At 33.3% G+C, this 14,305-nt stretch overlaps 1 protein-coding gene across 1 annotated transcript; it reads right to left on the reverse strand.

Moving 5' to 3' along the window:
• Positions 1–7,652: 7,652 nt before the first annotated feature.
• LOC133866541 (putative laccase-9) lies at positions 7,653–10,746 on the reverse strand. Its single transcript, XM_062303099.1, has 7 exons — positions 10,495–10,746; positions 10,176–10,327; positions 9,504–9,751; positions 9,192–9,317; positions 8,525–9,113; positions 8,022–8,374; positions 7,653–7,914 (listed from the first exon to the last, which is right to left on the reverse strand). Exons 1-7 carry the CDS (start codon positions 10,597–10,599, stop codon positions 7,781–7,783), a joined length of 1,707 nt encoding a protein of 568 aa, XP_062159083.1. The 5' UTR covers positions 10,600–10,746; the 3' UTR covers positions 7,653–7,780.
• Between the last annotated feature and the right edge of the window lie 3,559 nt (positions 10,747–14,305).

Below are 14,305 nucleotides of genomic sequence, written 5' to 3' on the forward strand. Positions count from 1 at the left end.
GATTTGGGCACTATCATGATGAAGGATGTCCATATTAGATCATGACTATTCATGAGTCGATCTATTTGAGTAAAAAGTGCAGTCACTTGGGGTAGTGCTGGCAAGAAAAGAAAATAAGCATATTAATTGGAAGCCACAATATTATAGCTGTAGTACAACTTTTGTACTTCATTTTTCTTTTGTACTACAAAGATATAATATATGCTATAAAAAATCACCGATGCCCCCGATCAGTTCCATAAGCCTAGCTCTAATATTTAGTGTTCCATTTGCGAACTGCTTTTTCATCTCCAAAATTTCTCAATAGTTCTGCTCACAAACAAACTGGTTTCCATCAATTACAGAGTGATTGGAGGAAGAAATATGTAAGATTATGCAGAGTGATTCGATGTACGGAATGCCATAGTCAGCTTGGTAAGATATTTCTTGGGCCACAAAAATCCATTACTTCATCAATCATTATTGCATCACCATGTGTATACAGTATATATATATATAGGAATCACTGACAATTTTCTGCCCCAAAGAAAATTGGAAGGTCAAGAGCCCTTTATCTCCTCTAATCGGGAGGCCGGAGCCTGCAGTATTCGGACAGCAGTACACTAGCCTTTTCCTATTCATAACCAACGTAAATGAATGCTTTCAATTATTTTCCCGCTTTTTGACACCAAACGTACATCTGCTTTTGTCATTGTCAGTCTCGGCTGTCTTAAGCGGAGCTCATGGTCACTATTTATCAGTAGAGCTGATAATTTTGACACGATTCGACAACCCGACACAAAATTAGTAGGCCTGAGTATACCTTAAACGGGTTTAGGTTATAAACGGGTCAACCCGTTTATGACCTGTTTATCTTAGTCTGGCGGGTCGGGTCGCTGGTCACCCGCGGGTGACCCGCCAAACACAATTAGCTTCTTTTATTTATTTATTTATTTTTTTTTAAAAAAAAAAGCGGAGAATGGCCAAATGGCCCGAATGGCAAATTGGGGGGAAAACTGGGAAATGGGGAAATGGGAATTATCTGAAAAGTGAAAACTTATGAAAGGTTGAATACAAAAGATTCAAAACTCAAAGAATCAAAATTTAAAACAATGAAAAAACAAACAAAATCGGAAAAGTGAGAAAAAGGAAAGAAAACCCTAACTTTTTCTTTTTGGATTTTTCCTTCAGCCTTGCCGACGACGCCGAGTAGCCGCACTGCCGCCCTTCTCTTCTTCTTCAGCTCCACGCCGCCGTCCTTCTCTTCTCCTTCAACCTCATCGAGTCGCCGCGCTTGACGCTCTCTCTCTCAAGTCTCTGCTTTCCCCGTCTCTCTGCTGCTTTCTCTCTTTCTCTCTCTCTCTCTCTCTCCGGTCGATGTCGTGTCCGGTACTGCCGGGTCTACTGGTATGTTAGTTGATTTCCATTTTTTATTTTTTATAGCCTCATTATTGTGGATATAAAATCATAATCTGATAGTCTGTGATGCTTGCCTGCTTGTTCAAAATCTATTCAGAAATTTTTTGTGAAGATATTTTTTGTGAACAAATGGAAATTTTTTGTGAGGAAATTTCAATACATTTATGCTATAAACAAATGGATTTGGTAATATTCAATTATCGCTATGTGTCTTCTTCCAATTTCATAATTGCCCATTATTTGTTTATGGGTTTCTTCCAATTTCATAAATACCTCTTATTTGCTTCTGGGGCTTGTTGTTGTTATTATTGCTCTCTCTTTTTTGGTGTGAAATTTGAAATACCCTGAAACTTTACTTTATAGGTTCTCTTCGTTTTTTAGGAATATATTTTAGCTGAATGTTTAATTTTTATGTGTCAGTACTTGCTTATGTATGTGTGTATACTTTCTGAAAGAATGTATATGCATATATACATGTATGTAGCCGCAGCTAAGCCTTATAATAATATGTGTTATCAAGTTTTTTGCAATGTTGTACCAATAATTGGATTTTGCTTATGCTTGCTGTTTCATTGGAGGTCTTGAGTGAAACAGAAATTTGGATCAAAAGTTTTTTTTTTTCTTTTTTTTTTTCCCTTTAAAAAAAAAAAGATGAAGAAAATATTATTTGCCACTGACAAAAGAAGACTCTATCCCTCTGCCCTGCATAATTCAACTATATGCTTAGTTGGTTGAGTAAAATAGCACTTTGGCTTAAAGTTCTTTTTTTTTAAAATTATTTCGTCTGAAAATATAAAATTTTATCCCTCCTATGTAATTCAACTATAAGCTTAGTTGATTTCTTCAAACCAAGTGGCATAAACTGGAAACCCAAAATTATAGCCTTTGCTAAAATTATTATTATTTCATTTAAATACCAACAAACCCCCCCCCCCCCCCCTCTCTCTCCAAAAAAATAAAAAAGAAAAATAAAAATAAAAATAAAACATTTTAAGTTAAACGGGTTAAACGGTCATGTCGGGTCGTGTTGACCCGATTCAACCCCATTATGTTAAACGGGTTCATAAGTCGTGTCAGGTGATCCGTGAAATAATCGTGTTCGTGTCGTGTCTAGAACCCCGACCCGTTAACATAAACGGGTTGTGTCCGGGTCTATGCTAAACGGGTCACTGATCTTAACGGGTCGTGAACGGGTTGTGTCGGGTGACCCGTTTTGCCGGCCCTACTCACCAGCCAGTAGCCAAGCTGCGCTCTCTCTCTCTCTCTCTCCAAACGGGCCCTTGAGGCTCTGTTTTGTAAACACCCTCATCTCTCATTGTCTTATTTTCACTCTTAAAAAAGAGTTAACTTCGAATCATTCTAATTTTTTTATTTATGATTGATGAGTGGCAATAATTCTATTGATATCTAACTTTCTATTAGCTTTGAATCCGGCATTGTAAATATGGCAGCAGTCGTTCTGCAACGCTCTGATGCACCGGAACGTGCCACCTCACCTAAAAGCCACCAGCGTCAATTCATCATGAGCACATAATTCAAATCGTGTTAAACATTTCGGATGTGACCTTACCCTGTAAATCAAGGTCCACAGGTTTTGTTTGGCAATAACGTGAACGCAAGGGCGGAGGCAGGGGTCAAGAGGGGTCAAATGCCCTCCCTCACCTCCTAAAATTTTTTTCTACTCTTGGAATTTTTTTTTTGAAAAAGTCCTAATTGCCTACCCTCAAAAACTCATAAGGGGCAAATATTTTTCAAGAGGAACGAGTTTCATGAGCCACACTACGTTCTACCATTTTTTCATTGATTTTTAACCTAAAACCAGTCACTAGCAGCTGCCACAGGTTGAAGAAGATAGGTTGAAGACGCATTTTTTTCCTTCTGATAAAACCCACCGTTTTGTTAAATAAACAAAACGTACGTTTGGAGGATACCGGACACGTTTATGGACTAAAGATAATCCAGGCTTACAGCTATGCCCCCTCCAAAAACATGGCCCATACGTGCTAAAAGCTGAACCATGATGTTGATGGTCTCCAGCTTTTCATACTTTTTTGTTTTGTTTTGTTTTTTTTTTTTATTTTTTGGTAATAAGCTTTTCATAATTTTCGTCTAAAACGTTTATAAAGTAACAATTTAACCTCTTTTTTCTTTTTTAAAGCCTTATTATTTATTTATAAAAAAAAGCCTTAGGCCTTTAGCTTAACCTACTTATTAGGATAGGTTAAATGGGAGTCATGATACTTGTCTATGTTGACAAATTATTTTTTTTATTAGCTTAACTAACTTTTCTTATGTTGTTGAATAGGAGATTAATGGATAAATGATTATTTGGTTACGTATATGGAGCAATAAAAAAAATCATATAGTGATTTCAAGGTATGAAGACTCGTCGAGAATAACTGAATAAATAAATACTAGGTGTGACAAAATAAATTGTAAGTTACATTTATATACTTTAAGCTATAATTAAATTTTGTTGAATTATTTATTTATTGTGTTAGTTATATTTTTTTAAAAATTTTTAAATTTATTTTTTAATTTATTTTTTTCTCTATTTATCAAAATGAAAAAATAAAAAATTTATTGACCTCCCTCAACTAAAACCCTGGCTCCGCCACTACATAAACGGAACATAATAGTATCTTTTACTGTTTATGTATTTTTTTATTTTTTTTCATATTTTTTAATAATAATTAATATCGAAATATTTCAATTTTTTTTTTTTACTTTTTATATCACATCAATAATTTTTTATTATTATTCAAATAAAAAAATTCACTACAATACAAAACTTTTTACTTTTTTATATAAATTTGTTTTACTTTACATCACATCATCACTTTTTACTAATTTCAAAACTAACAACTCATTACTCTGTTCTGTACTTGTCTTTGCCAAATAAGGCGCCACAATTTAAAAAACTAGGTGAACAATTAATTAGACAACAGGAGCAATTAGTAGCTAGAGTACAAAGTAGTTCAATTATGTGGACATATTAGCATATATAAGGACCCTACCCTGTCAATCAAGGAACACAACAATATTATTGAGTGTGACAAAACCCTAAAATTAATGCATGTGAATTTAGAAAAAAATGCATTCATGCATACATCGATCGAAAGAGGGGTCCAAGTATTTGTGTGGGCTCTACATCAAGAGCAGGGCCTTTTTAAAGAGAGTGATTTTGCATTATTGCCCAAACAACTAAGTATAATTGCCCAAACAACTAAGTATGATTGTTTTGCATTATTCACAGTCAAAATTTTCCTGAAAAGCATCGATCGCGCGTTCATTTATTTCCATAAATATTGTCAAGAACCAAAAGGTCAGAGATAACAGAGAAAATTGGAATGGAAAAATGTGTAAAACTGTATTGAAGAATAATCAAGTATATTGTTTTATACAACGTGAGAACCAAGTTAATTACTCTACTGAAACTGTAATGATTAACTCTAACTATCTTCTAACTAGCTAGAGTTAACTTAATTACAATAGAGCATGTGCTCTTATTCAATGACAGCCTCAATAACATCATGTTGATCTATATCTTGCGCGCTCCTTGTTGTATTCTATCTTGGACGAGCTATGTTGATCTGGCTGCTGCTTGATAGGTTGATAAATATCTTGAAAGAAGAAAATGATCGGGAAATGAATGAATGAAATGAATCAGCCTTTGAACGTCGGATGTATTCATGGGGTTTAATTTGTGAGCCACGGCTGTGGAGGTTGGATATTGTTAGAATATTCTCCTATATTAATTACGTTGATCATTAGATTAATGTGTAGTTGTAATATATTCTAGATCAGGCTGGGGGTGGCTCGATCACGAGCCACCCCTGACATGGCCCGTGGCCAGCCGGGTTGGGGTATTCTTTCTTTTTCTGTTTCTTTTTTTTCTTTTATCTTTTTTAAAATAATAATAATAATAATATTTTTAATTTAATATATTTGTATTTATTTATTAAAAATGACACGTGTAACTATTTTATTGGCGCTTACGTGGCACCTAACGGAATTGATTTGCCAATTTTTTTTTAATGAAATTTTGACTGAAGAGAGTGATTTGTATTTTTGGCATACTATAGGAACCTCTGAGTTCATTTTGATACCACTTAGAGTTAATTGTAAATCAGGTAAACCACATGAATTAATTTTACATTTTTTTTTTTTTTACTAAGAGTGACACATGTCATTATGACATTAACGAACTATCAAGTGTTTTGACTGTAGAGACTAAATTGTTATTTTGACCTACCCTAATGACCTCTGAATTATTTGTATACCGCATAGAGCAATTTGTGATTTAGGCCAATTACAATGACTGATTTTGCATTTATCCAATTTTTTTTTCTTATTAATCCACCCCTTGGTTTTTTTTTTTTTTTTTCCTTTTTTTTTTAGAGGATATGTGTATTATTTGAAAAAGTGGTTTTTTAGAACACGATGATAGTTTGATAGGTTTCTTTAGCAATGACGGGGGGGGGGGGGGGGCAGTAGGGGCCATGGCTCCCCCAATTTCTTGAAGAAAAAAAAATACCTATATATTCCCTCCAAGTCTAAGATACAATTTTTTTTTTTTCTTACTGCACTAGAAAATTTCCGGATGCCTTAGTTGCCCACCCTCAATTGCGTATTAGGGGCAAACGACACACACTCATCAGACATTAGGTAAACGACTCAAGCAGCTAGCATTGAGAAGTCTAGTTTTTTTTTTTTTTTTTTGTAACTTTTCAAGCTTTTAGGTTTAAGTTTTAGATGAAAAGAAGAAGACGATACAACATGTCCCTTTATTAAACACATCGTTTAAATAAGTTTTCTTTATTTGACTGTTTGTGGATCACGCTGGAAGTAAGACTAACTAATCTTTCTTTCCTTTAACCCGTACGTCAGTGGTGAGTGGACTTAGAAAAAAACGTGTGAGTGAGCCAAGTTTAAAAACAAAAGTCCCTATCTATACACTTAAGATAAGAAAACGTGTAAGTGATGTCAAGCGTGTTTGTTTCAAATAATATTCGGAATAATATTCTTTTTTTTAAAAAAAATAAATTATATTTTATTCAATTTTTTAAAATTTTTTAAAATTTTATCCTAAAAAGTCAAACCTTGTAATTCGCGTAGTGAATTCGAATAATATTCGGATTCAACACCTAAACGGACTAGACTTCAAGACTTAAGTCCAAACCAATTTTATCTTATTTTTTCTAAATCAGTCCTGACCACTTAATTCAAAAAAAGAAGAAGCCTAAAGTATAGTTCTCAATAGATAAGGTGCCAACTTTTTTTAAAAAAAAAAAAAAGAAAAAAAAGGAAAAAAAAAAGAAGAAAAAAAAAAGTATATAAAGTCTCAATTTAGAAGAAAAAGGCATTAATAGTGAAAAGGAAAATTGCGATTTAGATTTATGTCAAATTCTGAAGTCGTTATTAACTGTCTGTCAATTTTCTTTTTCTTTGAGCCCTAAACAATTATTTAAGATCAATTGCTTTTTGACAATTTTCATTTCTTAAAAAAGTTTTAGGTATGTAATCAAACTTTAATATTGATAAAGCTTTTGTATTTAGATTTCTCAATTAAATTAATTAATTTATGAATATATATATTTTTTGTTACATATTTTAATTGTATGAAATATATAATTGTAGTTACCTAAAAATATGGAGAATAACAATGACTTTATTGAGATCCAATCAAATACTAAATGAATTTATGCCAAGGTAAATTTAACAAATCTGTTAGTAGATCATTGTTTAAGAAAACAATTTTGATTAATAAAGACTAAATTCGAAGAGCATGGGAAAATAAATTATACGTTACAATTATATGTTTTAAACAATAATTATATTTTTGTTAGATAGACTTTATATATATAGTTTTAATCAATTTTTGTTTTTTTTTTTCATTCATAGAATTTTTTTTTATTAAAAACAAAAAAAAAAACAAAAATTACCCCCTGAACCAAAACCTTAGCCACTGGTTCCAGCCCAAAAGAGCCTCCAAGCTATAATGGGTGCGCCAGGGTGTAGGGTAAGAGGGTCACGACCCTATCAAAAGTTCGCTTGATCGCCTTTATGCCTTGACGGCTTAGTCCCTGCTCAAAATGTCTTCTGGCTCCATCCCTGCTCTTTAGCATTATACTTGAAAATTCAAGAGGATATTCTAAAATAAGTTTTTTTTTTTTTTTTTTTTTTTTTTTTTTAATATATATATAACACCTACAATAGCTTATATAAGGAGAAATTTCTAAATGCAAAGTACATCTCATGAATGCGAACTTTATTTAAAGCATTTTATTGGAAAAGGGCATAAAAATTTCTTCAACAAATGGAAAGGCCTAGATAATTCAAGCCCTTATTGATTGATTGAACCCAAAACATTCTTCCAAAACTAAGTGCATGTAGGCAAATTGTCTGGAGGTGGCATCATGCTTGTTTCCTTTGTTGTCCCATTCCTCACAATGATGACCGTGTCCATACCCCAGCTAGCGTGCCTTTCCAAATGACAGTGCATAAACCACACCCCTGAAGAATATACATGCATGATATCATCGATCCATATATGTCAATGCAAATCTAATTAATTACCAGGATTAATTATATTTTACAAGAGAAAGAGATTAATTAATTACCAGGATTATCAGCAACAAATCTAATGGCAGCCCATCCATTCTTAGGAACTCCGATGGTGTTAACTTCCGGTGGATCTACCAAATTGTAAGTTCCTGGGGAAGTCGTGTTGTCGAAATTGCCATAATCCGACCCGACCAAGTAGAAGCTAAAACCATGAAGATGCATTGGATGGTTCTCCGCATTCCCTATATTCGTCCCTTGGAACACTATTTCAACTTTTTTGCCCCAATCTATCATCCTTGCCTTTGTTCCTTGGCTCGGAAGTAGATATTCGTCATTTGAAATTCCTGTGTAGTTAAATACAAAAGGAGGATAACCTGGAAAATCATCATCATAAACGCCGGACAAGCTCCTGCAAAGAGCACAAAAGATTTTTTTTCATGTATATATGTATATTTGAGCATTATTTATTTCTATTAGAATATAGGGAAAACTTCACTAAACACTGAGATCTTTTATATAAATTAAATAATTAAATTCACTTCAAGATAAGTGGGATTACTTGTAGTAAGCCTGCAGTATATCGGTCGTCGGGGCCGAGAAACTAACGTTGTTTAAGCTAGCAGCTAACCTACTACCATTTGGCCCATCACACGAATCTTGATCACAAGGCAATTGATTAACAGAAACTGTAATGACGATTCTTTCGTCAATTTCTTGTGGGACATCAATCGGGTGCTCAGTACTCGCCAACGACCTTATGCGACTTGTGAAGTTGTCAGCACCAGCCTTGTCGGTGACATTAGGGAGGGAGGGATAGGGAGGAGAGGATGGAGTAGTGTAATTGCCTGTATACTTGATAATGGCTGAAGTGTTGGAACTGTCGTATGGGGCGCTGGAGTCAAAGAAAGGTGTAGCAGCCATGTAGTAGTAGCTGGGTGTCTGGTTTGCTATGAGCAATACATCCATTGTTTGTCCTGGTGTTATCATGATGTAATTGGTGTTTATGGGCTTTATGTATGCGCCATCCTGTCCGACAACTGTAATGTTGTGGCCGGCGATTCCAAAGAACATTTCCTCGTTCATCACTGCACTTATTATTCGGAGAAGATATGTCTTGCCGGATTCCACTGATAGACTATATGTTGTTTCTGCAACATCAAAATATTATATACATAAGATTTCTCAAAAAAAAAAAATGCTTTTGGTTGAATTATATATTTTGTTACCATTGGAGCAATTATTTGGATATCCTGGTTGGCCGTTGATGGTGTAGGCGTCTGATGGGGTTGGATCACCGCCAGTTTCCGTGGCATTGTCAATTAATTCCTTCACATCTCCATTGAACCATTCCCCTGCAGCAGTAAGGTGGAATTAAGCTTACATGTAGAAAACTAGGAACATATATATATATATAACATCTCCATTGAACCATTCCCCTGCAGCAGCAAGTGGAATTAAGCTTACATGTAGAAAACTAGGAACATATATATATATATATATATGCCATTTCGTTTATAGAGAAAAGTACTTTAAATTACCAAGTACGATAACTACTTCTTCATCAGGCTGTGTGTCATATGGATATTTGGTTCCATTTTCAGGTGAAATAATAATGGCGCCATGGACTGTGGCGCGTGACCAGTCACTATGGGCATGCCACCATAGAGTTCCTTCTTCAGTAGAAAATATGACCTCTTGAGTGAAGTTTTTTCCTGGTTGAATAGGGCACTGTGTGATGTTCTCAGGACCATCTGACCAAGGATTTCTAGGTTGCTTCACTCCATGCCTGTAAATAAAGATTAAAAATAAAATAAAATTATTCAGCATTTTTCATAATATAATTAATTCAGAAAAAACTTTTATAGATCATGGGTCCTTTCGTTTTATTTAAAGGTAAGATTTTCTTCTCCTCTCGATCTCTTAAAAAATTGGTTTGACGGTCGATCTACAGTATGAGTATCACGTCAAAACATGCTTTTAACCTATTATATCTTAATTAAAATCACTTTTATCTTTATATCAAGTCCAAATGCTTTTTTAAAAATAAAAAACGATAAAAAAATTAAAAAAATTAAAAATTAAAAAAAAATATATATATATATATATATCTTTCCTGTACGTAAAGCTTAAAAAAGCTAGTCATTCTCCGTCTACCGTGCGGGTATTTTTGTGAATGAGAGAGAGAGAGAGAAAGGGGGAGGAGTCATCACCAATGAATAGTGACACCATAGTCTCCATTATTCTGGACATTAATATATGCCCTATCGCCTTTAGTTACAGCAATTGTTTGGCCAGGCCACATGCCGTTTACTACTAGCATACTCTTGCTGGTACACAGCCTTTCGAAATTTGTGTTATTCAGCTGCAACCACAATATGCATGGAAAAAGAAAAAGAAAATAAATAATCAGCACTTTTTCCACACACACACACACATATATAAATATAAGAGACAGGTTGGTCTCTGTGGTTTTTCTTTTGAAATAATTAAGGAGGAAGGCTAGCTAGCATATAATTGGAAAGTACTTACAACAAAGGTGTAGTTGTGGACATTATAAGCCATGCAAAGGGACACCCAATCGAGAAACAAAAACCCTAGGAATCCCAGGATCAAACCCACATTCTTTATTCCCATGATACAAAGAAAATTAAGACAGTACTACTCTCGATATATTAATTCTTAGCTAGTGTCGCTTCCTTCTGTGTCCATCTGCCGGAGGTTGAAGAGCTATTTATAGACCCAATCCGCTTGATCTACCAGGAAGAAAAAAACACAGGAAAAACATGCATGTCCCACCCGAGCACTGGAGACTTGCTTGGTCCAGCTAATTTCTATAAAGCACGTTGATTTTCTAGCGGCAGCTGATACGTGATTGGTGGAGGAAAAGATAAACGGCCATACATAATTTGCTCTATTCACACACACACAGGTGATCGATACTATAAGAGTAATATTATATACCACATTTTAAGAACCACTCGTATCCAGATCGATGATAGACACAATTTTGAGAACCACTCGTATCCAGATCGACACACACGTTTAAGTCGTACGTTAGTGCATGGTCCCCCCGGCCACCATATGAACAAAAAAATAGACCACCTCTCCAACTAAACAAATTTGAAAAGTTGTTGTGATGTTCTCAATATTTTTGAAATACCGTTGGAGAGTTATTGTCAAAAATTTTGAATGCAACTGTCATGTCCATTTATTCGCCATTGCCCAACGACCCCATATATGTGATCATTAGGGCTGGATATATATCCCCCTATTAATATAACATGATGACATTTTGAATAGTTTAATATTAATTATTAAACTTTTTTTAATTATTATAAAACTTAATTGGCTTATAAATCACCATGCATCCGTGTGAAAGTTTGGCCAAAATTCTAATTTTTCTAAATGATTGATTAAATTGTCAAAGATAATTTAGTTTAAACATGGTCCGCTAATTATGCTTAGATTAGTGCTTCATCGTTTACTAGCACCGCATCCTCGCGCAAGATAGCTTGCATATATATCAAAGCTCATAATCTCGGCTGATTAAATTAACTAACACAGTGAAATTTTTCTAATTAATATGAATTGAATCATTTTGTAGAATCTAGCTAGCTAGCTTAAGCTTTTAGCCTAAATTACGACTATATGTACTGTCTAATTAATATCGTCAAAGTAAACGACGATAATTAACCTAGCTAGCTTAAACTTTTAGCCTAAATTTTTCTCTGCTTTTAATTTCATGGGCCAGAGGAAAGGACAATAATATATATATATATATGGCCAGAGGAAAGGACAATAATATATATATATTCAAGCTTTTGGAAAAAAAAAAAAAAAAAAAAAAAGTGTTTTTTTTTTTTTTTTTTTTTTTTTTAACAGAGCTTAGCATTTTCTTGAAAATAAAGGATGAGAAAGAAGTAAATATAAGGTATAATTCATCAAAATTTGAAAAAACGAAAAAGGTGTTTGAAAGATAAGAATTTAAAGGCACAATTTTAAAGACATCTATCCGCGTAGGAAAGAGAAGCACGATTTTGAGCGCACGTTAAAAATGAAATGAAATTTATCTGCATATATGCAACAAAGAGTACGTTAAAAATTATGCAATGGAGCAGTCATGCCTGCATGGATTGTGGTACGTCATTTCTAGCCTTTATCTTTAGCATTAAAAAACAAAACAAAACAAACAAACAAAAAAAAGAGAGAGAAGAATGCATTGGCTTCGATCTCTAACTTTCCAATTAATCTACGAGTGTATATATATATGTGCAGTACTATCTAGTTCTACATACATGGGCAAGTTCTCAGGTGGTTAAGTAAATTAAACTCTAGGCATACGTTTGACTTTCACAACGAGAATCTTCATGCTTGGTTATTATAAATCACATTAGATTTTACTGATATCTTGAGAGAACTGGGTCAAATTATGGCTCAACCAAACTTTAAAGATTGTTTGTAGTTTTTCACTATCTAGAGTCACGTCCAAATAGATTAGCCACTCTGATAAGAATTTGTATTAATTAGAGATGAATGAACTTTTGGCATCACCTTTAAAGCATGCACTAATATGTACCTTTGACATAACCTTTCGGCCGGCGTGTAATCAAAAAACACCCTCTTGCTTAATTTTCTAGAACAGTACTCTGAAATTTGGCCGGGTTGGGCATGTGAATTTGATGTTGAACATACGTACTCAGGACGAAAGAGATCGAGAATTTGAACACTGAAATGATCGATCTGTACTTGAAAGAGGATCGAAAACATTAATTGAAGTGATCGAGATGGTGGGCTTGTGTGATTTTTATATATAGCATATCATCTTCGATCTGTAGTACTACTGAAAATGAAGTACAAAAATATGTACTACATTTATGTGCTGCCGAAGACATATACATTAATTGGTTACCCACTTTGATTGGACAATTCTGTCCATCCAATAATATTATAGAAGAATGCTAAAACTCTTTCTCATGCCCTTTTAAGGTCATTTTATACTGAGATGACATTATGTATTTTTCAATAAAAGTATGAAAGAGAAATCAAGTTGTATTTTTTATTTATTCAAAACAGAGTGTCATGTCAACATAGAAAGACCTCAAAATGACACTAGAATAAACTCTAGTATTTCTCAATATTATAAATCTATTTTACCACATTTCGTACTCCCATTTTCTATTTCCCTTCCATATAAGATAGAACTGATCAGAAGTACCTGTTCCTTTTTTCTTTTTCTTTTTCTTTTTTTTTTTTTTTTTTTTTTTGATATTGATATGAGTGGAAGTCCACAAAAATTGTTTATATGGCAAAGAGGACAAGAATTCTAATCACATAGAAGAGAAACTTATTGTTCAAAAAAAAAAAAAAAAAAATAGAAGAGAAACTTAGCAGATAGGATTGGAGGCCCAAGGTATTTTATGGGAAGGGGTTTCTTTTTGAAACCCAAAGTTCCCATTCCCAAATGAAAGGCTTTTCCCGCATGCATGTAAAAGTATTGGCTTTCCTTATGATGGGGGAAAAACTCTAATAAATCTTCAAAATTGAGAGGGCACAAATATTTTAATTAAGTTAAATAATTTTAAGGAAAAACTATATTTACTCCGTCCTTACTATCATTTTTTTTGAAAAAAATATTTCCTAATGTTTCTCCAATATACCATTAGGATTACAATGTCTTTCTTCCATGATTTAAAATGACAAAATTATTCCTAATAAGATTAAAAAAGGAAAAGAAAAAAAAGAAAAAAAAAGAAAAAAAAAAAAAAAGGAGTCAGAGAAAAGTATGTATTTTTTTTTTCCCATATATAAAGTATTTTTGTCATTTTAAGTCGCAGAAGGAAGACATTGGAACTCCAATGATAGATTAGGGGACATTGTAAAAATTAAAACATTAAAAGAACTTCTTTTTTTTTTTAAAAAAAAAAAAAAAAAAAAAAAAAAAAAAAAAAAAAGTAGTTAGAGGGGTTTAGCAAAAAATGTTACTATATTCTTAGTTTAAGTTATGTTACTTTGATACTTTGATTTGTAGCATTCATTTTTTAACTTTTTGCTTAAGTGCTATTTTTTATTCTCCTAGTCTTCATTTTTGGTCAAATCACCATATTATGTACAATGACTTTTAAATTAATGTTTAAAAGTATTGAATGCAGGTGATCTCTCTAATTCTCTTTTAAAATAATTTTCAAGACATGTGAATTTGTTGATCTCATTCTCCTTCTTCAAATTAAAGTAAGTTTCCTCAATTTTTTTTGTAGCATTACTTTGACTTACTTTTACAAATAAATTGCAATACAGACAGATGTATGTTCCCAATATATATTTCTTTCTACATTAATATTGT

The sequence above is a fragment of the Alnus glutinosa genome, chromosome 4 (assembly GCF_958979055.1).
Source record: "Alnus glutinosa chromosome 4, dhAlnGlut1.1, whole genome shotgun sequence".
Classification (NCBI taxonomy): Eukaryota; Viridiplantae; Streptophyta; class Magnoliopsida; order Fagales; family Betulaceae; genus Alnus; species Alnus glutinosa.